The 26,080-nt window shown below is 44.5% G+C and overlaps 2 protein-coding genes across 3 annotated transcripts; both read right to left on the bottom strand.

The window, feature by feature from the left end:
- Nucleotides 1–1,302: 1,302 nt before the first annotated feature.
- LOC121586139 (zinc finger protein 668-like) lies at nucleotides 1,303–15,132 on the bottom strand. 2 transcript variants are annotated; one of them, XM_041902636.2, is made up of 2 exons: nucleotides 14,732–15,132; nucleotides 1,303–3,272 (listed from the first exon to the last, which is right to left on the bottom strand). In XM_041902636.2, the coding sequence occupies exons 1-2, from the start codon at nucleotides 14,862–14,864 to the stop codon at nucleotides 1,828–1,830; spliced, it is 1,578 nt and encodes a 525-aa protein (XP_041758570.2). In that variant the 5' UTR covers nucleotides 14,865–15,132; the 3' UTR covers nucleotides 1,303–1,827. The 2 variants fall into 2 exon arrangements, with proteins under 2 accessions (XP_041758570.2, XP_041758569.1); XM_041902635.2 differs by lacking the exon at nucleotides 1,303–3,272 and adding an exon at nucleotides 6,087–11,857 and having other exon boundaries at nucleotides 14,732–15,128.
- A 1,494-nt stretch (nucleotides 15,133–16,626) lies between these two features.
- Nucleotides 16,627–22,032, bottom strand: LOC121586138 (zinc finger protein 628-like). Its single transcript, XM_041902634.2, has 2 exons — nucleotides 21,521–22,032; nucleotides 16,627–21,062 (listed from the first exon to the last, which is right to left on the bottom strand). Exons 1-2 carry the CDS (start codon nucleotides 21,912–21,914, stop codon nucleotides 17,221–17,223), a joined length of 4,236 nt encoding a protein of 1,411 aa, XP_041758568.1. The 5' UTR covers nucleotides 21,915–22,032; the 3' UTR covers nucleotides 16,627–17,220.
- Nucleotides 22,033–26,080: the final 4,048 nt, after the last annotated feature.

Here is a 26,080-nt window from a genome sequence, read left to right on the forward strand (position 1 = left end):
GAGACCATCCGCCACCTCATCAGGAGCATGCCCAGGCGTTGTAGGGAGGTCATACAGGCACGTGGAGGTCACACACACTACTGAGCCTTGTTTTAAGGACATTACATCAAAGTTGGATCAGCCTGTAGTGTGGTTTTCCACTTTAATTTTGAGGGTGACTCCAAATCCAGACCTCCATGGGTTGATAAATTTGATTTCCATTGATAATTGTTGTGTGATTTTGTTGTCAGCACATTCAACTATGTAAAGAAAAAAGTATTTAATAAGATTATTTCATTCATTCATATCTAGGATGTGTTATTGTAGTGTTCCCTTTATTTTTTTGAGCAGTGTATTACCAGTGTGATCATATACCTACATTTTTGAAATATAATTTCAAAATGGTCTGAGAATAACATTGGCAGGCCAATTCAAGCATAGCCAATATGCAATGATAATGTATTGGGCCTATAGCCTACAGCACAAACCTCATTGCTACAGAACTGTTTTTAATAGGTTCTTGTTGCATAGGCTTATGTTTTTTAAGACATGTTTAAAAAAAATATCTGAGTGGTAGATCTCTGCTTGCTTTTGGACTCAGAAAAGGTTGGTAACCACTGATGTAGATGGAGCCAAATTCCACAAAGCCTGGTCTCTGCTCAACTCCGTTGGTGGAGTTCATCAGAAACTTCCTTCACCATGGAGTTGAGTTTAGTCAGCTATGATTTGGTGAGCTTATAAAGCATGACAACATACATTGTGATAAATGTATGTTTGATTACTATAGCAATATTCATATAAAAAAATATTAAAACTTAGTATCTGTTCAGCCATACATCAACCAGCAATCAAACATTACTTATCAGACAGGTTCCTCAAAACCAATGGACAAGAGTCATGCTCCCAAGTGGCGCAGCGGTCTAAGGCACTGCATCTCAGTGCTTGAGGCGTCACTACAGACCCCCTGGTTCGATTCCAGGCTGTATCACAACCGGCCGTGATTGGTAGTCCCATAGGGCGGCGCACAATTGGTCCGGGTTTGGCCGGTGTAGGCTGTCATTGTAAATAAGACTTTGTTCTTAACTGACTTGCCTGGTAAAATAAATAAAAAACCAGTGACTGGAGAAATGCACATAGGCCAGTAGATGTCACCCTTTGCAACCCACAGAGCAGAAAACGTGCCAAGCACACACAAATTCAGGGTTGGAGTCTAAAATGGCTGAAATACTTATGACAAACAGTCATTACAATCTGAATGAAATGTTTGATTTAAGACCATAGTGAGAAGGCAATTGTGTTGTAAAGAACATACAAAGAGAGGCCTCAAAATGCATTTAATTTATTAATCACACAAGTTACATTTTTATGATAACAAAAACAGGAATTTCATCCAGACCAAAAAAATTCCTATGTGAAGCTTTTTCAAAAAACATATAGCTGAATAGGTTATCAGACTGATAGAAGAGTGAGTGATATGGTTGTATCGAAGACAAAAGGCACAAAAACATTTGGATTAGTGAGAAACAATCTAAAATGTAAAGACAAAGTAGCAAGAAAAAAGCTAACTTCCTCACGGCCTTCAACTCATACAACTAAAGTCACCCATTCAACCCACACTTCAAAACATTTAAACTTGAGGCCGGGAAAAAAACCCAGACAGGGCAGAAAAAAGGACAAAAATAAGTAATACTGGTGATCAACAATGGGAAGAGGAATTATTAGGAATTGTCTTCAGTGTTCTTCAATTCAAGGGCTCAGCAGTGACTCAATTCTGAAGTAGTAGAAACACATTGAACAGTGCCCAACTCAACAATAATTTCACCGCTAATCTCACCATGTACTGGGCCGTCATTGTACCGGCAGCTCCCCACTGGCGTGTTTCATATAGTGCAGGTGCAACGAAGACTCTTGATCAAACCCTTCACCACATTCAAAACACTCCCATTCCTTATGTATTTTCTGTTGCTCCGCCACAAGTGCTTCCAGTGCAGTCTCTTCTTTCCCCTCTTGCTCCTCCTCCTCCACTCCCGAACCAGAGGAATCAGAGTCGTCAGAGGAATCAGATCCAGAGGAGTCTGATGAATCTGATTTAGACGATCCCGACTCTGAACCCGACGACGACTCCTCCTCAGCGCCAGAATCTTCAGAACTAGACTCAGACCCCGACTCTTCTGATCCAGATTCCTCCTCACCCACTTTCTCGTCTGCCACCTCAATATCCTCCTCCTCTTCTTCCTCCTCCTCCTCTTCCTCTTGAAGCGTATCTATCACCTCCGCCTCCTCTGTGCTACCCATCCCTGTGAACACCAGCCTCTTCATCTCAGTCACCCTTCTCCTCCCAGCAAACTGGTGGTTCCTGGGTCCCAATGGGGTCTTACTGGCCCCGACGTAGACCCCTACGTGCTTCTTCCGATGCGTGATGAGGTTGCCCAGCTGGGAGAAGTTCTTCTTGCAGAGCGTGCATTTGTAGGGCTTGGCGCCGGTGTGAGTATTGTAGTGGTAGCGGAGCTCAGCGGGCACGCGGAAAGATTTTTCACAGATGTCACACTTGTGACGCCTCAGGTTGTGGCCCTGCAGGTGTTTGTCCAGAGAGAGCTCATCCCTAAAGCCTTTGGCACAGGCCAGGCACCAGAAGGGCTTCTGCTTGTGCAGGTCCATGTGGATCAAATACGTCTGCAGGGAATTGAAGTTTTTTACACACTGATCGCACTTCAGAGTGGAGGGTTCCATCGGCACGGGAGGCCTGTGCACTTTCAAGTGAGTCACCAGAAGGGATGGGCGAGCAAAGACCTTCCCACAGTCCGGGCACTTGTTCTCCGTGGGTTGTTTTTTTTCTTCTTTTTCGTGAGTCTTCTGGTGATTTCTAAACGACTCGAGGTAGGAGTAGACCTTCCCACAGATGGAGCATGCATAGACCCTGTGGGAGCTGCTGAAGACTGGCTTCTCCTCCTCAGACAGCATGGCGACGCGGGGACGAACCGTGACGATCTCTGATGGTCTGACCTGCCAGGAACTGTCGAAGAACTCTTCATCTTCTTCATCACCTTCCACGTCTACGTCACTGTTCTCTTCATAATCACCGTCGTCATTCTTTTTCTGCTTTTTCTCAGGTGCTGCTGACTCCACATTGCTGTTGCTCCTGTTAGTCTCCAGGGCTCTCTTGATGCTCTGCCTTCTTTCCTCCTCCTCCGCCATCGCCTCCTCCAGGACATGCTTACGAAGGTGAGTCTTGAAGGCCTCCCAGCGAGTGAACTGCTGTCCACAGTCCTGACACCTCATGCTGGCTAGTTTCACTGTGGAGGAGAGAAAGGGAGCATAAATTAGGACAATATAGTACCATGACATGCCTGTAATTTTGTTAAAAACTTTCAACAATTTATTTGAACTTGTTTCAATTCTTTTGTAAAGATAGTTTATCTCAGATTGAATTGCCAAACTATCAGCAGCATCACCGTGGGATTTAGGATGAAGGTGCATATTTTTCACAAGCAAGATGTTTTCACCAATTGACACATTTTAGCACAGGCACAACCATATTGTGTTTTAAAGGTGCAATATGCAGAAATCGCTCTGCCATTTCCTGGTTGCTAAAATTCTAATAGTTTGTGGCAAAATAAGCAATGTATAGTGTAGATAATCATTGTAACATCTAAACCACTGTGAAATAGCTTTTAAATAACCAAAAATAGTTGTTTGAAGCTGGTATACAAAACAAAGTAAAAGACGCAAAAACGAAGCTTAAGAACGGGAAGCATAGAAATAGCACACAGAACAATCTACCGCTTCTTAGACTTGCTTTCAATGGGGATGAAAGATCTATAACTCACATTTCTATGTGATTTTGGTCAGGTCTCCCAAAAAGTGACATATTGCAGCTTTAAGTGCACCAGAAAACTCAAACTTACAGGTATGTAGTTCTCTCCACTGCTAGGATCAGTATGCTCAAAACGTTCCATATTTAGGCTCATTAATCATTAACATGATTGAATACATACTTTATTAGAATACACTGCAAGACTGATCACATTATACAAACACACACCACTTACACCCCCAACATATACAGTGAGCTACAAAAGCTACACTCCAGCACTTTGGATTTGAAATGATACACTACATATACAAAAGTATGTGGACCCTTTTCAAATTAGTGGATTTGTCTATTTCAGCCACACCCGTTGCTGACTGGTGTATAACATTGAGCACACAGCCATGCAATCTCCATAGACAAACATTGTCAGTAGAATGGCCTTACTGAAGAGCTCAGTGACTTTCAACGTGGCACCGTCATAGGATGCCACCTTTCCAACAAGTCAGTTCGTCAAATTTCTGCCCTGGTCAACTAAGTGCTGTTATTGTGAAGTGGAAACATCTAAGAGGAACAACGGCTCAGCCGCGAAGTGGTAGGCCACACAAAATCACAGAACGGGACCGCCGAGTGCTTAAGTGCGTAAAATGTCCTGGTTGCAAAACTCACAACCGAGTTCCAAACTGCCTCTGAAAGCAACGTCAGCACAATAACTGTTTGTCAGAGCTTCATGAAATGGGTTTCCATGGCCGAGCAGCCGCACACAAGCCTAAGATCACCATACACAATGCCAAGTGTCGGCTGGAGTGGTGTAAAGCTCGCCGCCATTGGACTCTTGAGCAGTGGAAACGCATTCTCTGGAGTGATGAATCACGCTTCACCATCTGGCAGTCCGACAGATGAATTGGGGTTTGGTGGATGCCAGGAGAATGCTACGTGCCCCAATGCATAGTGCCAACTGTAAAGTTTGGTGGAGGAGGAATAATGGTCTGAGGATGTTTTTCATGGTTCAGTTTTTAGACTGGAACTGTATAGGTTTTATCATTTGAAAGTGTAACAATTAAAAAGATTAACTACGCAGAAATCACGCCGCCATTTCCTGGTTGCTAAAATAGTTAACCTATTTTTAGTTTGTGACAAAACAAGCAAAGTATAGTGTAGAGAATTATTGTACCATCTAAACTGCTGTGAAATATATTTCCCATAACCAAAAATATTGTATTTTCAGCTGGTGTACAAAACCTTTAAAGTAAAAGACAAAAACTAAAATTTAAGAACGGGAAGCATAGAAATAACGCACATAAAATGTATCTACCGCTTCTTAGAATTGCTTTCAATGAAAATGACGGCTCTATAACACATATTTCTATGTGAATTTGGTCAGGTCGCCCAAAAAGTTAGTGCATTGGGAAAGTATTCAGACCCCTTCACTTTTTCCACACCTTGTTATGTTACAGCCTTATTCTAAAATTGACTAAAAAAAATATATACACACACACAATACCCCATAATGACAAAGCGAAAAACAGGTTTAGAAATGTTAGCACATTTATAAGAAATAAGAAACAGAAATACCTTATTTACATTTTAGTCATTTAGCAGACGCTCTTATCCAGAGCGACTTACAGTGAGTGAGTGCATACATTTTTCATACTGGCCCCCCGTGGGAAACGAACCCACAACCCTGGCGTTGCAAGCGCCATGCTCTACCAACTGAGCTGGTAAATTCAATTGATTGGACATGATTTGGAAAAGGCACACATTTACATTTACATTTTACACATTTTAGTCATTTAGCAGACGCTCTTATCCAGAGCGACTTACAGTTAGTGAATACATATTTTTTTATACTGGCCCCCCGTGGGAATCGAACCCACAACCCTGGCGTTGCAAACGCCATGCTCTATCAACTGAGCTACATCCCTGCCGGTCATTCCCTCCCCTACCCTGGACGACGCTGGGCCAATTGTGCGCCGCCCATGAGTCTCCCGGTCGCGGCCGGCTGCGACAGAGCCTGGATTCGAACCAGGATCTCTAGTGGCACAGTTAGCACTGCGATGCAGTGCCTTAGACCACTGCGCCACTCAGGAGTACACTGCACACACCTGTCTATATAAAAAGGTCCCACTGTTGACAGTGCATGTTAAAGCAAAAACCAAGGCATGAGGTTGAAGGAATTGTCCGTAGAGCTCAGAGACAGGACTGGGGAAGGGTACCCAAAAAAACTCAGTGTCAAGCTTAAAAGGCCCATTAACACCAGTAACTTAGTCAACACAATGAACCACACAGGAAACTTAACTACAGTTTTAAACATTTACTCAAACTCTTCATGTCTGCATTAGTTAATAAGACACCAGTAGTAGTTTAAAGGTACAAGGAAAAGGTTACATTGAAATTGATAAAGGTAACGACTTCAAAAGATTAGCAATAGTCTAAAAACTTTAAGGTTTCATTTAAACCAAGGAAAATAACATAACTCCATGAACAAATGCTAAACCAGTTGGTTAAATCAAACTCATTACGATAGATAAATGTTTTCACAACACAGGAAAGTAAGAGAAAAGTAACAAATCAACTGTTAGTATTTGGGGAACTTTGGTAGTGAAATCCAGGAAAATATTCAATTTTTCTAATCATGAATGATACAATGTTAGTGTGGTAATATTTCGCAAATGAAAACAGACAAAAATAGGTACTAGTAATACTATAAACATCCATCTTATATAGACAGGTTAAAGCCAGAACTTGATTAATTTTTCAAAAGAAAGTCAAGTGCATGTTACTGAAAGTGGGTGACTCATGTCTTCTCCCCCTGCATACTAAGTCAAGCAAAACAAACTTTAATTAGTGCTTCCCTTGACAGACAAATTGCTGTACTTTACAGGATGTAATCATTTCTCGGCATAGAGAAACATAGCACCATTTTCTAAATGTAACCGCAGTTAGCAAACTTTCTCTTTTTCTACACCAAGAGGACACATTTTAAAAGGGGAACTGATAAAAGGCGTTTTTCTTTAGACATTTTTACATTTCTGTACAGGTCCAGTGTGAAATAGAGCCTGAGAAAGATAGAATAAGTGTCAAGAGCTAAAATAAGCACTTAGTGGATATATTTGCAATGCTGTTAACACCATTCTATAATATAATTAGAATAGTCAAATTTACCAAGTCTCTTGGACACTTAGTCTTTGAAAAATAACCTGGAGAAAATTGAACTGAAGTAGAAAGAGGTGCATAAGTGCATGAAAAAGTCAAATTCGACTTCTAATATCTCCTGACTTGTAGTAGTTCCATTGTTAATCTAATATGCTCCACGAGCATGTTCAATGTAGTGCTGGTGCAACTCCAACTCTCGACTGAAACACATTCCACATTCAATGCAAGTAAGGCCATCAGTATCTCTTGAGGAGACAGCAGTGTAGGGATCTCTATGCACTTTGTCATCACCCATACATTCCTGGTGATGGTCAATGAGGTCCCGAATCTCACTGAAGGTCCGGGGACAAAGGGAGCAACGGTAGGAGCCATCGCTGTCGTGTTGAGCCTCGTGTTTATGCAGAGCACCTGGAGATAGGAACGCTTTTCCACAGTGCTGGCACTTGTGGCTATTCTGTGGCCGGGAGGGGGGTGTAGGTGGTGGCTTGAGGGATGACTTCGCCTTCAAATCAGGCAGAGGGACATTGAGCTTAGCGGGCCCTGTGCTTACAGAAGCACTGAGTCTGTAACGAAGCTCTGTTGGGAGTCGCCGGCGGACCTCGTCGTGCCAGGCCAGGTGCTGTTGCAGCTGAGTCTCAGTCCAATATCCACGGCAGCACAGGGCGCAAGAGTGAGGTCGGCTCTTTGCCAAGTCCTTGTGGGCTCCTAGTTGCTCTTCAGTTGGGAAAGCTTTGCCACACTTGTCACACTTGAAGAGGCATTTGATTGTCTGCTCATAGAGGCGGGTTGGTGATGAGGGTTCCTCTGCAACTACTTCTGCCATTCCTGGTTTAACTTCCTGCTTGAGCACTCCACAGATCTTCTTGTGATTATAGAGTGCCCCAGAAGAACTGTATCTCTTCCCACAGTCAACGCAAGGGATGGATTTGAAACCCGGTCGACCCTTCTTCCTTCTTCTGCCAACAGCATTCTTACTCTTTGTAACAAAGTGTTCGGTTTTGACAACCGTGCCTTTGTTTTCTGTAACCAAGTCCTTACTCTCATTAACCAGTTCATTTCCCTTGGTATCCAAGTTGTTTATGGCAACAGAGTCCCTGCTCTCAGCCAAAGTGCCCTTGCTCTTAACCTTCTTGCTCTGGGAGTGGGCCTGCCATTTGTGGGCACGCAAGCCTCGAACCTTCAAGAAGCTCATATCACAATGAGGACACTGGTGAAGATTTAATTTAAGCTTTGGCTTCTTTAATGGAAAGGCGTCAGACTTGTTGTGTGACGTGGCAGGCTGCTCCGGGACCTCTTCAATGGACATGGTCATGGACTGGTCCACCTGAAGATCTGCAGACTCAATGGGTTTGTTATGCTCACTTTCATAGTGAGCTGATAAAAGTGAGCCCTTTACGAAAGTTTTGTTACATTCTGGACATGCAAATTCAGCGTGTGAGGGTTTGCGGTTGCCTTCCATGCTGGTGTCAGCTGCAGGCTCTGGTTCGGCTTTGGTCTGACATGGCGGATAATACAACTGGTGTCGGCGGAGAACACACAGGTAGAAGAATCCCTTTCCACACTTGTTGCACTGAAAAGGACCCTCATCCACTGACTTGTGTCCAACAGAATTTGTCTTGTCATCTTTTATCAGTGACCCAGCAAACTTCTTATCTGTGTGCCATCGTCTGTGAGTGCCAAGGGCTGCATTGGAGATAAAACGTCTTCCGCATTCTGAACAACAGAATTGGCCTTTAGTTGTTTGCTCTACCTTTTTGGGTTGCTTAGGGTCCTCAGGGCTTGCGGCCACTTGCAATTTCAGCTTTGGTTTTACTTTAGACTTGTGACCCAGAACATGAATCCTTTTATGGAAATTCAGTGCTCCTACAACGGCAAAGCTTCTCTCACACTCTTTACATTTGTATTTCAAATCAGTTGCGTTGATTGTGGCAGCTTTCTTCAAGGTTTGGGACTCATTGGTCTCCTTTTGTTCACCACATTCCTTCTCAGCAACAGATTGAGTCATTTTCTCAGTGCCGGAGTTGTTTGACTGAGCTGTTTTCAAAAGGTCTTGGACAACGCACTGTGTCTCCTTCTCTAAACCTCCTTTCACTTTTACATCCAAGCCTCCAATTGCCCTCGACTTGCCACATTCTTTTCGATGATACTGCAATGACAGTAAATTGTTGAAAAGAGAAGGGCAGGAGGGACATTTGAATTTCTTCGCCTTAGGAACTGTGTCATGTTGGGCAATATCCTCCTTGTGGCTTTTACTGACAGTCTTTATCTTGTCACACTGTTTTTGGTGAGTGTGCAATGAGGATATGTTGATGAAATGGGCAAGGCATGTTGAACACCTCAGCCCCTCTAGCTCAAGAGCAGATTTAGGCGATGAGGCAGAGTAGTCAGTCTCATAACCATGGCTCTTCATGTGGAATTTAAGTGCCTTGGCTCGTGAAAACAGTTTTCCACAATCAGGGCAGCTGTATGCATTCTTCTTCACTTGTTCTACCTGATGTTGAAAAGACTTGATAGGAGGCGGGAGGATTCGAGCATTATGTACAACCTGGTGCCTGAGGAGGCTTGAGAACATCCGAAAAGACTTGCTACAAAGTTCACATCTATGATTCCCATTCTCGTGTTTCCTCATATGAGATTTCATAATGCCTTGGTGACGAAATTTCTTTCCGCATACAGGGCAGGCAACTTTACCACGAACATGTGGAGGGCCATTGGCAGAATGTGAAGACACGGTTGGCTCATTCTTCTCCTTCAAATGTGCACACTGAGCTTGATTCTGCTTGTGGTGAGCGTAAGCACCCAAAGACCAGAAGCCCTTTCCACATCGCTCGCAATAATAAACCTTTGGGCCTAATAAAGTCTTCTTTGGATTAAACACTTCACTTTTAGTGTCTGGTACTTCATTTTGGGTGGGGGTTTGAGCGCGGCAGCTTTTGCGGTGGTTGTACAAACCACTGGCATTAGAGTAAGTCTTCTCACAATCTGGGCATGGATGAGCTTTGCTTTTTGGATGCTGTTGCTGATGAGAGTGTAGGACAGACATGCGTGAGAAACACTGTCCACACACCTCACATTTGAAGCTATTCTTCTGTAGTCCGGCAAGCTGGTACAATATACTCTTGTGGGGTTTTCGGCCATCGTGTTTTCGCATGTGATTGTGGTACGTTTTCCGATGTGTAGTGTCAAATCCACAAACATTGCACTTGAAAATATCATTTTCAGGACTCCATAGTTTTTTGCCATCTACTCTGTGCCACAGTTTGTGAGAGCGCAAAGATGCAGCACTGGTGAACCAGCGGTAACACTCAGGACAGTTAAATCTTTTAGGTGGGTCTTGTTCCTGAACCTTCTCCGTTTGAGCTCCTTCGCCTTCAAATGGCAGAAAGTCAATTTGTACAATTTTCAGATCAATCTCTGGTTTAGACTTAAGTGTACTAGAGAAGTACTCAGTCTGACACAACACAGCATCCACCTCCTCTTTTCCATCCTGGTCTGATTCACACAGTAATTCAAGATCAGGGTTGAGTTCTTGTAGTGATTCTTCTTCATCCCTTACAGAGCCATCTGAGGTACTTACACTGATCACCTCTACATTGACATCATCAGTTCCATCAGCCTCTGCATCCCCATCAGTTTCATAGAAAGATGGGTCTCTCTCCGTCACAGGGGTCTGAGGGGTGTCCTGTGGGTAGACAATGGCCCCTAAAGCAAATATTTCAGTCCCTGTCTTGTTATCCAGTAATAGCTTATGTTGAGGTAGTGGGGATGTTTGTGTCTGGGATTCTTTCTCAGTCCCTCCAAAAACATAGTGGTGGCAAAGCTGATGGGACTGGAGAGCCGAGGCCCTGGAAAACCGGAGCCCACACTCCTGACACTCAAACGCTTTCTTCTGGAGCTGGCAAACCTGATGAAGGAAAGACTTTGCTGGAGTCTCTTCAGTATGAGCCAAACGCTGGTGCTTGTAGTAGAATGTGAGCGTTGTGAAGACCTTGCCACACTCCTCACATGGAAACCTTTTGCCACCACTACCACCTCGTTTCATATGATAGCGTTGATGGCAGAGCATGCCGGCGTAAGAACTGAAGGTCTTCTCACACTCACTGCAGTCAAATTTTTTGGGTTTTCTCTTAAGCTTTTCAGGAGAACATTTGTCATTGTGGCTAAATCGTTGATGTGTTTTCAGGCCAGACTGGGCGCGAAATGTTTTGCCACATGAACACCCAAACAGATTTTCCTGTGCCCCATGTATCTGTTCAGAAGCTTTGTTGCTGTCCTCTGTTGCAATGGCAGGCTCCTCTGCGGGAGGTCGCTTCTCTGCACCCCTTTTGCGGGACTTCGGGATTAGTTTGACCTCATGACAACGGCGGTGAGCGTCAAGAGCTGATGCACGGGAGTAACAGCGACCACAAGTTTGACACTCAAATGACTTCTTTTTCAGGTGTGCCAGCTCATGGAAAACTGATTTGGAAGCTTGCTTGTGTGAGCGTGTATGACTGATGAAAGAGCCCATCGAAGTATAGGATTTACCACAGTCTTCACATTCATAGACATACTGCTTAGCCACCCCTGAGCTCTGATCAGGAGTTGACTGGGGCCCAGCAACTGACTGAAACACAGGAGTTGATTGCAAAACAGGAGTTGATTGCAAAACAGGAGTTGACTGCTTGAGGGCTTCATTACGGTGTTTGACCTGGTGTGAGTAAAAACCCCTTGAGTCTGCAAATTTGCGCCCACAAAGAGCGCAACATAGTGTTCGTTGGCCCCCACTCTCTGAAACAAGCAAGCCATCCAATTGGGAGTCAGAGTCCAGGCAGACTATGGGGCCATCATGGGTGTGCTCATGTTGATGCTCCTGGTAGGCCGCCTCCTCCTCAAAGGCTTCTCCACAATCCAGACAGCGGAAAAGCCCATCCCCTACAAATAGAAAGGGGAAAATGGGAGGTCAGGGCGACTCCTGTTGCCAAAGAAAAGAGAAAAGAAAACTAAACAATAACACAAATGAATATTTATTATATCAGATAATGACTATGTGCCTCCAAGTACAATTAGGGCTTGCACAATTACCGTATAATCGTGTAACCAATGATTATGGATGAAGACAGTCATGAAAATTAAAATAACCGTCATAACCGTTTTCTTTTTTTGTGGAATGAACAGCTGACTGAAGACGGGACGGCTGGGCATTTATGCTGTTGAGTCCGTTTCCACGGTAACAGACGCCTTACAACTTAATGAAACTTTGCTGCTCTTTGCTGAACAAGCAAGGCTTTGTAGAAAACAAGTATTTGGTTGCCTAGGCAACACCCCCCTCCCTGCAGCAGCACAGCTCAGGAGCGGAGATGAGAAAATGTTTGTCTTTAAAAAATTCTAACGATTATAAAACGGTGACCATCATCCAAAATTCCATGACTGTCAAAAAGAAACAAGACTTAAGCATATTTTATTACAATGATACATATTATCGTCAAGATAAAAATGTAGCAATAGATACAACTTTTGTTTGGATGGATGTATATTTTGACAGAGATACATTTTGCTTGACAATAATAATCTTTGCTAAAGGGCATATCAACCTAACGATGGAGAGTCAACTCATTGTGGATAATATTCTGTTGAAATGTAATTGTTTTAAAACATGAACGTGTGAAGCAGCCTAATTTAAAGGATTTCAACCTAACTTCTGTATTGGGAAAGTTTGATTTAACCTAAATATTCATCACGCTTTTCAGATCAGTCAAGTTATCCTATACACTACTGACCAGTGGACAGAGAAATAATTGGGATCATATGATTTCCCCTTGAGGTGAATGACAGGTTATGGAGCCAAATGTAGGTCTACTCTATAGAGACCCCATGAAGTTCTCTATCAAACATTTCATCATGTCTCAAATAGGAGAATCTCACCAGAAGATATTGAATAAAATGATCAAAGATTCACCTATTCAGCTCCTGGGCAAATGTTTTGCTTGTATGATAAATAGCCTATGACAGAGCCCTTTAAGCTGTATTACTCTAAAACAGTAAACATGTTATCCCCCACGAATGATGCAGCACTTGGGCCAATTAGTGACAATTCAAGCTCAAACAGGACAGGACATATGCTTGTTCAAAGTTTTGAATTTCAGTTGATTACTACAGCGCCCCCCTTGGGCCAATCATTGTAATTGTGTAAATGCCAGATCTCTATGGCAAGACGGATCATTCACCGAAGTTATGACAAAATCGTGCCAGTGGTGTCTGAGATATCGCGTGTGAGACAGATCCATAGTCCCCCCCTACAATTGAGAGGTGGGTAGAGGCAGCTCAATATGGCGACCGAGTATGGGCATGCCGAAAGGAAAGTAGTGGGTGTGTCGAAAGCGCTCTGCTATAGGCTAGACGGTTTTGACTGAGCTGTGTTTTTTCCCCTTCCGTTTCTTACCACGCAACTACTGTAAATTGATTAAGCTACCATACCGTGAGAGTACTTCTGTTTTGAAGACAGATGATTAGTATGAGTCTCATTTCACTGTTTTACACAAATAATTGTACAGTTTCAGTTCTAAAACTGTCCATTGTCTATTTCTCATTAAAAGTACTGATGGTGGGTGTACTGTTTCTTCATGGGTTGTATGCGTGTGCTTACTGTGACTGTCTCCCTGATACTAGGTAGCTACTTCCCACGCCCCTGAAAGACAGTAGTGCTTATCAAACGGGAGCGAAGGGCACTGTGTCCTGGTGTTGTTGCCATTCATGCCCTCCCCATTGAGTATACTGTATGTGCATGTATCAAGGTTACATCTAGATGGTTATCAATGGGGGGGCACGTTAGCTACCGCCTGCGACAGGACCGTGATACCCAGTAGGACGCTTCCTGTGTATCACGGTCAGGTATCAGATCGACAGGCATGTCCATACAACACTGGTGCACTGGACGCCGGCTTATCGACTCGTCATGCAGCCCAATCAGCAACGCAAAACGGTCTTGACTTGCAACATACAATATCTGCCCAATTAGCTGATTCACTTTCCATAGACCCACTCCTTCCGACACACCCACACTCCGGTCGCCATATTGGTCTGCAGCTACCCACACTTGCTCCGATTTAATCGTGGGGGACAATTAGACGGCTCTGGCCTACGGGGAAGTACGTCACGTTTACAAGTTCCAAAACATTGGGGAGGTGATCACGCTAGTCCAGGGTCGTAATCATTAGCCAAACAGTTGCAAAACGTTTCATTTAGCAAATAAAACAAGAGTTTCTACTGGACAAATTGAGGTAGGTCGCTCCCCGTTTCGTTCACTTCCGTTTAAGGAATGTTTTGCAACAGAATAGGCGTAATAAATACACCCCAGTATTATTTATCACAATATATGACAGCCTACTGGATTTCACGTAACATTGAAGAAACCGTAAGATCAAAGAGTAGACATTTAACTAAAACGGTACTGATGTCATTCGGATGATGAACGACTATTTACCCCTTGCTAACTAGCAACCCAAGCAACGTTACCGACTATACCACGCACACTTACTAGTCACCACTAGTTAGCTACTTTGCCAACTAGTTAGCTAAAAATGTGCACAAGATAAAATGGGACAAATTGATTTCTGGTCAATGGCTACCTAACAATAACGGCAACCTTAGCTAGTTAGCCATTTAGCTAGGATATGATCATGTTAGAATAGTTAGTTAACGCTAATTAGCTAACTAGCAAACATGGATATGAGCATGTTGTAGCATTAGTTAACGTTAGCTAATTAGCTAGTTGTGTTTAGATGATTGTGGAAGGATGGGGTCACTTACTATCGGTACTGTCATCTTTGGCAGACTTGTTGGCGCTGTTTTCGGTCTTCTTGGTTGAATGTTCACTGACATCTTCCGACTCCTCTTCATCTCCTCCCTCGTCTTTGACCGTTACAGCGGAGGCATCCTCCATAGCTAACACTCAGCGTGGTGCTTGGTTTGCTGTTACTAGGCCACTGCAACTTGGATCTAAGTTCTTTGTGTTTACCGCTTCTATTACTTAAATTCCCCTGATATTTCTCAGAGGGGGGCCTCATCTAATGCATGCAAAAATAAAACTCCTTTCGCGGGGTAAACAATGATATAGGATGCCTAGAATGCTGTTCGGAGCGCCTCTTGCTCTTCTCCTCCGCACACTGTTGTTGCAGTGGTTCCGTCGTAGGAAATTACGACAAACGACAACTTCCTTGCTACAGAGATGGCGCGAGAACGTCAGCGAATCATGCCGCGTTCAAAACAACTGGGAACTCGGAAGTGGGATATATCCGACTTCCGAGTGTTCCATAACACAAATGGGAACTCGCAAAAAAACGAGTTACGACTGGGAAAAATCGTTTTGAACGGTCATCCAACTCGGAATTACAAGTCGGGAACTCGGGCATCTTTCTAGAGCTCCGACCTGAAGATCACTGCCGTCATGATTTTACCTCCTATTGAAAGCACCATTAGACCCAACAATTAGTTCTCTAGATGCAATGTAATGGACATTATGCAAAGCTTTTTGTGTTGAAAACAATCAATTTGGTAGACTGTTTTCATTATTGCAGGACTATTATGTCATTGTGTTTTATTGAATACAACATAGTAGACAATATAACATTTTTCCCAAGGATTTTTATTACCAGGTATTTACATATTTAAAACTACAGCTACTGGACAGATGTAGTAAAACGTCAAATATGTTACATTATGTTTTGCCAGAAGATACCGACCCTACCATTACGTTTGTTTACACTGCACTGGGGTCTGAACACAATCATGGTTACATTAAGACAGTGGAATATCCCATCCCTGCATTGAGGTACGTTTTCCGACCCATATCACGCATCAGCTCCACAGTGTCTTAATGTAACCATGATTGCGTTCCGACCCCAGTGCAGCTCAGTGGAAACAAGCATATCTTCTGGCAACATTGTCCTGATGTTGCTGATACAATATCACAAACCCAACAGGTAAAGTTAATTAGTTATTCATTTTAATGCAATACATTAATTTGTATATTAACCCATGCCACACTGTTTGGATAAAATGTGTGCTCCTCCCAATAACTCTAATTTCATGAATTTAGCACCAAAAGATACATTTTCACCCAAAAGTAGACAGAATAAGAAATTACTCATCCAAATGACTAATTATTCGGAGACCTGACAATTTGAATAACACCCACAACAACATTGAGAGAAAGAACATGCAGAGTGTTTTGAAACAAAGGCACAAATATACAGTGCAACACAGGTGAAATCCACTTGTTTGAGGAATAAACTTGAATTTGAAAATTGTGTAACAAAGACAGGAGTGTTCAGAGAAAAAAAAAACGAACAAAGATCCATATGTTGACATATCCACTCAGTGGCCAGTTTATTAAGGTACACCCATCTAGTAACGGGTCGGACCCCCTTTGCCTCCAGAACAGCCTGAATTCTTTGGGGCATGGAAACGTTGCTCAATTGTTATCAAGGGACCTAACACGTGCCAGAAAAACATTCCCCACACCATTACACCACCGCCAGCAGCCTATACCGTTGACAACAGGCAGGATGGGGCCATGGACTCATGCTGCTTACGCCAAATCCGGACTCTGCCATCAGCATGACGCAGCAGGAACCGGGATTCTTTGGACCAGACAATGTTTTTCCACTCCTCAATTGTCCAGTGTTGGTGATCGCGTGCCCACTGGAACTGCTTCTTCTTGTTTTTAGCTGATCGGAGTGGAACCCGGTGTGGTTGTCTGCTGCAATAGCCCATCCGTGACCAGGACCGACGTGTTGTGCTTTCCAAGATACCGTTCTGCACACCACTGTTGTACTGCGCCGTTATTTGCCTGTTTGTGGCCCGCCTGTTTTGCCCATTCTAACGTTCAATCGAATAGTAACCGAATGCCTGTATGCCTACTTTATATAGCAAGCCACGGCCACGTGAATCACTGTCTGTAGGAGCTAACCATTTTCGTGAACGGGGCCACTGTCCATGGTATGTTTAAAACACAGTAAATATAATAGTACTGCCCAAGAAATCCATTACACAGTCATATTTCTAAGTTCATTGCAGTTCAAGGCAAAGCTGTGAACACGGAAAACTGACAACGTGCTTGATCAAGTTAACAAAATACACACTTTTTAAGAGTATCTGACCCTTTCTTATAGTGTGAGATCAACAACATAGACAATGTCAAAAACAGACACAAAACACAGCTAAATTGCTAGTTATACAATACATGTACATTAAAAACATTTGGAAAAACAGAGTGGTACACACTCTCTTTGCCAGTGTCAAATCTCTCCTTGTGCATGCTGCATGTAGTGCATTTGCAAGTCCAACTCCCGGGGTAGAGAGCACCCACAGATCATGCACTGGAGAAGGCGGTCTGGGGCATAAGGCAAACGGCCCAGTTTGTGAGGAACAGGCCGTGGGGCTAGCTGAGGTAGTGACAGGGTCTGTGGCATGTGTGGCCTCTCACTCATGACCGCCTGTGGCGTGAAGAAAATGTTTGGGTGTGGAGGCCTTGGTAGAGAGCCGACCGCTACAGAGTGAAGAGGGTGTGGGCCAGGCAAACTAAGAGGAGGGAGCGGAGGGAGAGGAGAGAAGAAAGGAGAGGTCTGATTTACGATGATTTGAGTGCCTGTTACCATTGGCTGCTGCTGAGGGCCAGCTGGAGTGGTTTGGAAACCCCACACAGTGGGTCCCACCCCGTGAGTGAAACGTTGCGGGTCATATTGAATGGAGATGGGAACATTCTGGGTGGATGTGGGTACATTGGTCCAGCTGGAGGATATTTGCTGCTGCTGCTCTAACTCCTGGCTAAGGCCTGATTTGTGTGAGGGGGATGCTTTGAAATCCCAAGGACTACCTCCCAACCCATGAGATGGAGGGCTTGAAATTGACATGACAGCGCTGTGGCCCATCTGAGCTGAGGAGGATGTACTGAGTAGAGCTGGAGACCACTGTTTATTCTGCTCACGCCCAGCTTTCTCTGATGAACTAACAGTTGGGGACATTACCAGAGGTGCATTAAAGTCCCAAACTCTAGTGTCCTCTTTTCTAGGAGGTGTGGATGATTCATTAACAGCTTTCTGCATTGGCACTGAGACGCTCGACCATCTTGGCAGCTTAAGCTCTTGGCCCAGCTTGTTTGATGAGCTCTGGGATGTTGGCACTGCTGGAGAGGTCCTCAGCCCACCCCACAAAGCAGCCCCATCCATGTAAATGGGGGACCCAGGGAAGTCAAGCTGAACAGAGCTCGGTGTGGGGGCTGGTGGTGTAGTGGGTGTGTTACCCCAGCTCATGGGCTTCGGCTGTTGCCGGTGTTGCTCCTGCTCACTCACAGCTAATGGGCTGGGGTTCTGTGGCCTGGCCACTGGGGGTGTTTTGTTATCCAAGGGCATGGTCCCTCCACTTTCTCCTGGAGGAGGGGGTTCTAGGCTCTGAGATGCACTAAGGCCAGGCTGTTGTTGTGGGGGTGGCCGAGGCAGGCCCTCTGACTGCCACTGCTGGGGATGCTGTGGTGGGGCGGGCCGGGGCAGAGCATCTGGTAACCAGGGCAGCTTTTGCTGGAGCTGGACCAACTGTCTGTCAGGCGGCCACTGCTGCTGTGGTACTGGCTGGGGCTGGAGCTGTCCACCTTGTTGCTGCCACTGTAATTGCTGTTGGATCAGCGGAGACTGTAGATGATGTTGAACCTGCTGTTGGAGCAGCTGCGGCTGTAGATGTGGCTGTAGCTGTAGCTGTAATTGTTGTTGTATCAGTGGAGACTGTGGTACCTGCTGTGGCTGTCTTGGTGGAGATGGCTGCTGTTGGACAGGTGCTGGTTGTCTTTCAGGATCCTGAGACGGTTGAGACTGGTTAGGCAGTGGGACAGGCCTCAGTTCTCCACCTTCCACCCGCCACTGTTGGTGGACTGGTGGAGGCCTTCTCGCAGACCTCTCCCCTGGCTGCTGCATATCCATCTGGGATGAAAACATGGGAGGCTGTGGCTGGGCCGGCCTCCTCTGCCACTCAGGACTCCTTGACATTGGGACTTGATATGGAGGTGTTTGTTGGGGGGTGTCCATACCTGATTGCCCCATTCCACCCCACCTGGGCCAGCCTGATGCCAGCCTGCCTCCGCTCCGGCCCCTGCTACCCCTGCCTCTTATCCTCATGGCCATTGGAAAAGAGTAAGGCTGACTCGACCCCTGGCGCTTTCGAGCGTGGATTTTCTGATGCACCAGCAGGCTGCCGAGCCAGGGGAATGTCTTGTGGCACTCCTGACAGCGATGGGGCCTCTCACCTGTGTGGGTGTTCAGATGGTCCCGCAGCAGGTAGGCCAGCCCAAAGCTCTTTTCGCAGAGGTGGCACTTGTGGGGCTTTTCGCCGTTGTGTGACAGCAAATGGCGCTGAAGCTGATTCTCGTCGCTGTAGCCCTTACGGCACTTTGTGCAGCGGAACGGTTTCTGTGTGTGCAGCCTCTGATGGGTTCTCATGTTCTGCAGGAAAGCAAAGTCCTTGCTGCAGTCTGGGCACTTGTATGGCTTCTCCCCGGTGTGAATTATCATGTGCTGCTGCAGGTAGCTGTTGAATCTGAAGGACTTATTGCACACCTTGCACTGGTAAGGCTTGTCCTTGGAATGAATACGCATGTGCAGTGTTAACACTGAGCGGTGACGAAACGACTTGCCACAGTCTGGACACTTTAAAGGCTTACTACTCATCTCCTCCCTATGCCACCTCCCTGGGATGTTGGCAGTGTTAAGTGGAGCAGATCTCCCTACTTCAAGTCCATTACCCTGCCTCTCTACACTGACCCGGGCAGATGCGTGAGTTGTCAGGTGGGCCATCATATTAGACTGGTCAGAGTAGGTGGCAGGACAGTGGGGACAGGTGTAACTGTTTGTTTCCCAGTCTTTACACGCCCCGTTCTCCATCCTCTCATGCTCTCCTTCATGGATCAGCATGTGAGCCCTCAGGTCAGCTGGTGAAGGAAAGTTCTGAGGACAGAGGGGACAGTTGAATATACGTTTTTGCTCCACCCCGTGGTTTGTGTTCTCCTTATCTAGTCCCGCGACTGTCTCGTGGCTTGACACGTGAGCCTGCAGACTGCCCTGGTCGGGGAAAGTGAGGGGGCAAATAGGGCAGGCGTGAGGGTGCCGTCTATGCTGGCGGCAGTGCGCCTTCATGTTCTGGGCTAAGGCAAACGTTTTGCCACAGTCTGGGCAGCGGAAGGGTTTCTGGCCTGTGTGAAGGTATTGGTGCTGTTGCAGGAGGCTGGAATACTTGAAGTGCTTCCCACAGATGTTGCACTGGTGGGGGCCTTGCGTGTCCTCTGTGTGCTTACGACGGTGGTCCTCCATGACAGAGCGGTGCCTGAACACCATGCCACATTCAGGGCACGCGTAGGGCTTGAGGGAGGCATGGGAGCCCTGGTGGTCACGCAGGGTAAAGCAGTCAGAGAAGCTCCTGTGGCACTCCTGGCAGCGGAAAGGGCGGGAGCTCAGGGAGTGGGTCTGCATGTGGCTGGTGATGGAGACCTTCATGCGGAACTCTTTGCGGCACAGGGGGCAGCGGTAAGCCTTTTCTGGGGCACAGTTGCAGGTGTGGAGCCTCAGTTTGCTCAGTGATGGGAAAGTCTCTTCACAGTGGTCACACTGGAGATCTGGCCTCTCCTCCTTGTGGACTCCCTGTGGGCTCCTTCTCCTCTTCCGCTCCACAGGCTGTTCAACCTTCTGTTGGTGCTCACTGCGGTGCTTGATGAGGCTGCTGCGGTGCTGGAAGGTAAGGCCGCACTCCTTACAGGTGAGTGAGGCCAGTTCATCCTGGTGAGCATGGAAGTGACGATGCAGGTTGAATGTCTCCCGACGGGTGAACCTCTTCCCACAATCTTTGCACTCCAGACTACATCTCCTCCGTTTCACTGTTCGCTCCTCTTCTCCTCCTCCTCCTACTTCCTCTTCTTCTTCTTCTTCTTCTTCCTCCTCCTCCTCTCCTCCTTTACCATCTTCTTCACCCGTGTCTTTTGATACATCCATATCCTCGTCAGAATGTGATTTTTCTTTTTCCACATCCTCTGCATCTGAGATATCGTCAGTAATCTTATCCTGCTGCACCTCAGGAGTTATCCCCATATCATCATTACGCACTGTAAATACAAAATAAATACAACACATTGTCATGAGTTCATGAGTAAGCATGAATACAAACGTTAGACTAAATACGAAAACAGGCCTACTATAAAAAAAATCAATCTCCACAAAAATATTATGAATAAAGGCCTTTATGACATCAAAGGGAACGGATAGTATGATCAATATCCTATATGATCAATATCCTATTGGATAAACAGTTGGCCAATAACAAAGCTAGCTAGCTCATTCAGCCCATGAGACAACTAGCTAGCATCTTGGCAATTAGTGAGCATGAGCACATTTACAGTCAATGCTGTATCCTGCATGTTTCCAGGGATATCCCGTACATTTCAGTCTGTTTTTGCACACGACTGTTTTCCAAACTAGATAGACGGTGAGCTTACATAGTTAATATTGATAAGGCTATTCGAAGAAAGAAACAGTCAACGCTAGTTAGCGAACATAAACTTACCGTCGTTTCCATTCTCTTTTGCATCCGTGCCGTCTTCCTCGTCCTCCGTCTCAGACCAATCGAAATGCCGCTGCTTGTTGTAGGAAACATCGGTGTTGTGGGCCTTTTCTTCAGAAGATGTTAAATCGACCACCTCATTACCTATATTTGATTTATAATTAGCTCGAAGCGCAATGCTAGCTTCAGTCTGGCTAGCAAGCCCATCGGTAACAATACTAGATTCTCTATTTTCATTGGAATCCTCAGGAATACTGTCTTCTTCATCAGCAAAAGTGTTATCGGGGTCTGTCGATTTATACTCAGATGATTCACATTTTTGTGCTACACCCCCCGGGTCCCCCAGCTCATCGTTAGGGTCGACCTGGCGTATCTCTGATGAATGCACAGCAGCCATGTTTTACCCATGCAGCACTCATCCAAAGATGGTTCTCTATGACCCCTCTTCCTCAACGTGAAAGCAGAAGGCGAATCAAATTGTATATGACGTTACTGGCCGCTAGAGTGTGATGGTGTGAAGTAAAAGGTCTTCGCCTGCCCTGCATTCTTTCGGTGATGTTATGTTTGTCCACTTCAGATTGTCATGAGTATTGAAACAAAAGCATTTATCCATGGGCATTCACTCACATCAGTCAACAGATTGCACCATCAGCACTTGTCTGAATAAAGAGCTATTGAAGAGCTGTGATGAGATATAGTTCAGGGTTGCCTTTATTAATCTTTAGTCAATACATGTCTCAGAACAGTCAGACCCTTCAACTATATTTAAGCAATAAGGCCCGAGGGGGTGTGGTATATGGCCAATATACCATGGCTAAGGGCTGTTCTTAAGCACAACGCAATGCGGAGTGCCTGGACACAGCCCTTAGCCGTGGTATATTGGTCATATACCACAAACTCCCGAGGTGCCTTATTGCGATTATAAACTGGTTACCAACGTAATTAGAGCAGTAAAAATACATGTTTTGTCATACCCGTGGTATACGGTCTGATATACCACGGCTGTCAACCAATTGGCATTCAGGGCTCGAACCACCCAGTTTATAATTACGTATATAAATTGTTCAAAATGGTACACAAATGCTTAATTTGTTTACAGATCCCTTGCATTTTATTGTCTACACAACAGACACTGCATGCAAGATAACACATACATCATACTTGTAGATAATGCTTAATAAATTGATAACATCACGAGAAACAGATCATGAAAATCTGAAGCAAAATACATACTGATGCATATTTTCATTTAAGCGCTATGTAGGGAAACATTTCCATATCTTAAACATTATAGCCCTATTATAATGATTTATCATCACATGGTAAATACACATTGTATAATGCTTTTTTCTAAGATTTGCATGTGTATGTCCAGCCTGTCACACAATGCATGTTTAATATGTATCATAAAACTGGAAGAGCAATCAGAGAATGTACATATGCATTGGTATATTACATTTCAATGGTAATTTACTATTATACTAATATGCTCTAATGATAGATTGCTGCAGACTCCAAAGTGCTTTCTGTCAATGTAATGCTGATTGTCTATCTACAAGATTTGGACAATACAGAAATCACAGACATTTCTTGGTTCTATTGCAGCAACTTCCAAACAATGCATTACGCTAATATATGTGGATGAGGGCTGAACCTTCAATTAGCCTACTGTGTTTCGTTTAAGTAATATATATATATATATATATATATATATATACACACACAGTGGGGAAAAAAGTATTTAGTCAGCCACCAATTGTGCAAGTTCTCCCACTTAAAAAGATGAGAGAGGCCTGTAATTTTCATCATAGGTACACGTCAACTATGACAGACAAAATGAGAGTTTTTTCTTCCAGAAAATCACATTGTAGGATTTTTAATGAATTTATTTGCAAATTATGGTGGAAAATAAGTATTTGGTCAATAACAAAAGTTTCTCAATACTTTGTTATATACCCTTTGTTGGCAATGACACAGGTCAAACGTTTTCTGTAAATCTTCACAAGGTTTTCACACACTGTTGCTGGTATTTTGGCCCATTCCTCCATGCAGATCTCCTCTAGAGCAGTGATGTTTTGGGGGCTGTCGCTGGGCAACACGGACTTTCAACTCCCTCCAAAGATTTTCTATGGGGTTGAGATCTGGAGACTGGCTAGGCCACTCCAGGACCTTGAAATGCTTCTTACGAAGCCACTCCTTCGTTGCCCGGGCAGTGTGTTTGGGATCATTGTCATGCTGAAAGACCCAGCCACGTTTCATCTTCAATGCCCTTGCTGATGGAAGGAGGTTTTCACTCAAAATCTCACGATACATGGCCCCATTCATTCTTTCCTTTACACGGATCAGTCGTCCTGGTCCCTTTGCAGAAAAACAGCCCCAAAGCATGATGTTTCCACCCCCATGCTTCACAGTAGGTATGGTGTTCTTTGGATGCAACTCAGCATTCTTTGTCCTCCAAACACGGCGAGTTGAATTTTTACCAAAAAGTTCTATTTTGGTTTCATCTGACCATATGACATTCTCCCAATCCTCTTCTGGATCATCCAAATGCACTCTAGCAAACTTCAGACGGGCCTGGACATGTACTGGCTTAAGCAGGGGGACACGTCTGGCACTGCAGGATTTGAGTCCCTGGCGGCGTAGTGTGTTACTGATGGTAGGCTTTGTTACTTTGGTCCCAGCTCTCTGCAGGTCATTCACTAGGTCCCCCCGTGTGGTTCTGGGATTTTTGCTCACCGTTCTTGTGATCATTTTGACCCCACGGGGTGAGATCTTGCGTGGAGCCCCAGATCAAGGGAGATTATCAGTGGTCTTGTATGTCTTCCATTTCCTAATAATTGCTCCCACAGTTGATTTCTTCAAACCAAGCTGCTTACCTATTGCAGATTCAGTCTTCCCAGCCTGTTTCTGGTGTCCTTTGACAGCTCTTTGGTCTTGGCCATAGTGGAGTTTGGAGTGTGACTGTTTGAGGTTGTGGACAGGTGTCTTTTATACTGATAACAAGTTCAAACAGGTGCCAGTAATACAGGTAACGAGTGGAGGACAGAGGAGCCTCTTAAAGAAGAAGTTACAGGTCTGTGAGAGCCAGAAATCTTGCTTGTTTGTAGGTGACCAAATACTTATTTTCCACCATAATTTGCAAATAAATTCATTAAAAATCCTACAATGTGATTTTCTGGAATTTTTTTCTCAATTTGTCTGTCATAGTTGACGTGTACCTATGATGAAAATTACAGGCCTCTCTCATCTTTTTAAGTGGGAGAACTTGCACAATTGGTGGCTGACTAAATACTTTTTTCCCCCACTGTATATACACATACATACTACCAGTCAAAAGTTTGGACACACCTACTCATTCAAGGCTTTTTCTTTATTTTTAAAATTGTAGAATAATAGTGAAGGCATCAAAACTATGAAATAACACATGGAATCATGTAGTAACCAAAAAAGTGTTAAACAAATCAAAATATATTTTATATTTGAGATTCTTCAAATATAATCACCCTTTGCCTTGATGACAGCTTTGCACACTCTTGGCATTCTCTCAACCAGCTTCATGAGGTAGTCACCTGGAATGCATTTCAATTAACAGGTGTGCCTTCTTAAAAGTTAATTTGTGGTATTTCTTTCCTTCTTAATGCGTTTGAGCCAATCAGTTGTGTTGTGACAAGGTATGGGGGTATACAGAAGATAGCCCTATTTGGTAAAAGACCAAGTCCATATTATGGCAAGAACAGCTCAAATAAGCAAAGAGAAACGACAGTCCATTATTACTTTAAGACATGAAGGTCAGTGAATACGGAACATTTCTACTAAAGGATACCAATAAGAAAAGGAGACCTGCTTGAGCCAAGAAACACAAGCAATGGACATTAGACCGGTGGAAATGTGTCCTTTGGTCTGAGTCCAAATTGGGGATTTTTGGTTCCAACCGCCGTCTTTGTGAGATGTGGTGTGGGTGAACGGATGATCTCTGCATGTGTAGTTCCCACCGTAAAGCATGGAGGAGGTGTTATGGTGTGGGGGTGCTTTGCTGTTGACACTGTCTCTGATTTATTTAGAATTCAAGGCACACTTAACCAGCATGGCTACCACAGCATTATGCAGCGATACACCATCCCATCTGGTTTGGGCTTAGTGGGACTATCGTTTGTTTTTCAACAGGACAATGACCCAACACACCTCCAGGCTGTGTAAGGACTACTTTACCAAGAACAAGAGTGATGGAGTGCTGCATCAGATGACCTGGCCTCCACAATCCCCCGACCTCAACCCAATTGAGATGGTTTGGGATGAGTCGGATGGCAGAGTGAAGGAAAAGCAGCCAACAAGCGCTCAGCATATATGGGAACTCCTTCAAGACTGTTGGAACAGCATTCCAGGTGAAGCTGGTTGAGAAAATGCCAAGAATGTGCAAAGCTGTCATCAAAGCTAAGGGTGGCTATTTGAAGAATCTCAAATATAAAATATATATTGATTTGTTTAACACATTTTTGATTACTACATGATTCCATATGTGTTATTTCATAGTTTTGATGTCTTCACTATTATTCTACAATGTAG

Source organism: Coregonus clupeaformis, unplaced genomic scaffold (assembly GCF_020615455.1).
Source record: "Coregonus clupeaformis isolate EN_2021a unplaced genomic scaffold, ASM2061545v1 scaf1821, whole genome shotgun sequence".
Taxonomy (NCBI): domain Eukaryota; kingdom Metazoa; phylum Chordata; class Actinopteri; order Salmoniformes; family Salmonidae; genus Coregonus; species Coregonus clupeaformis.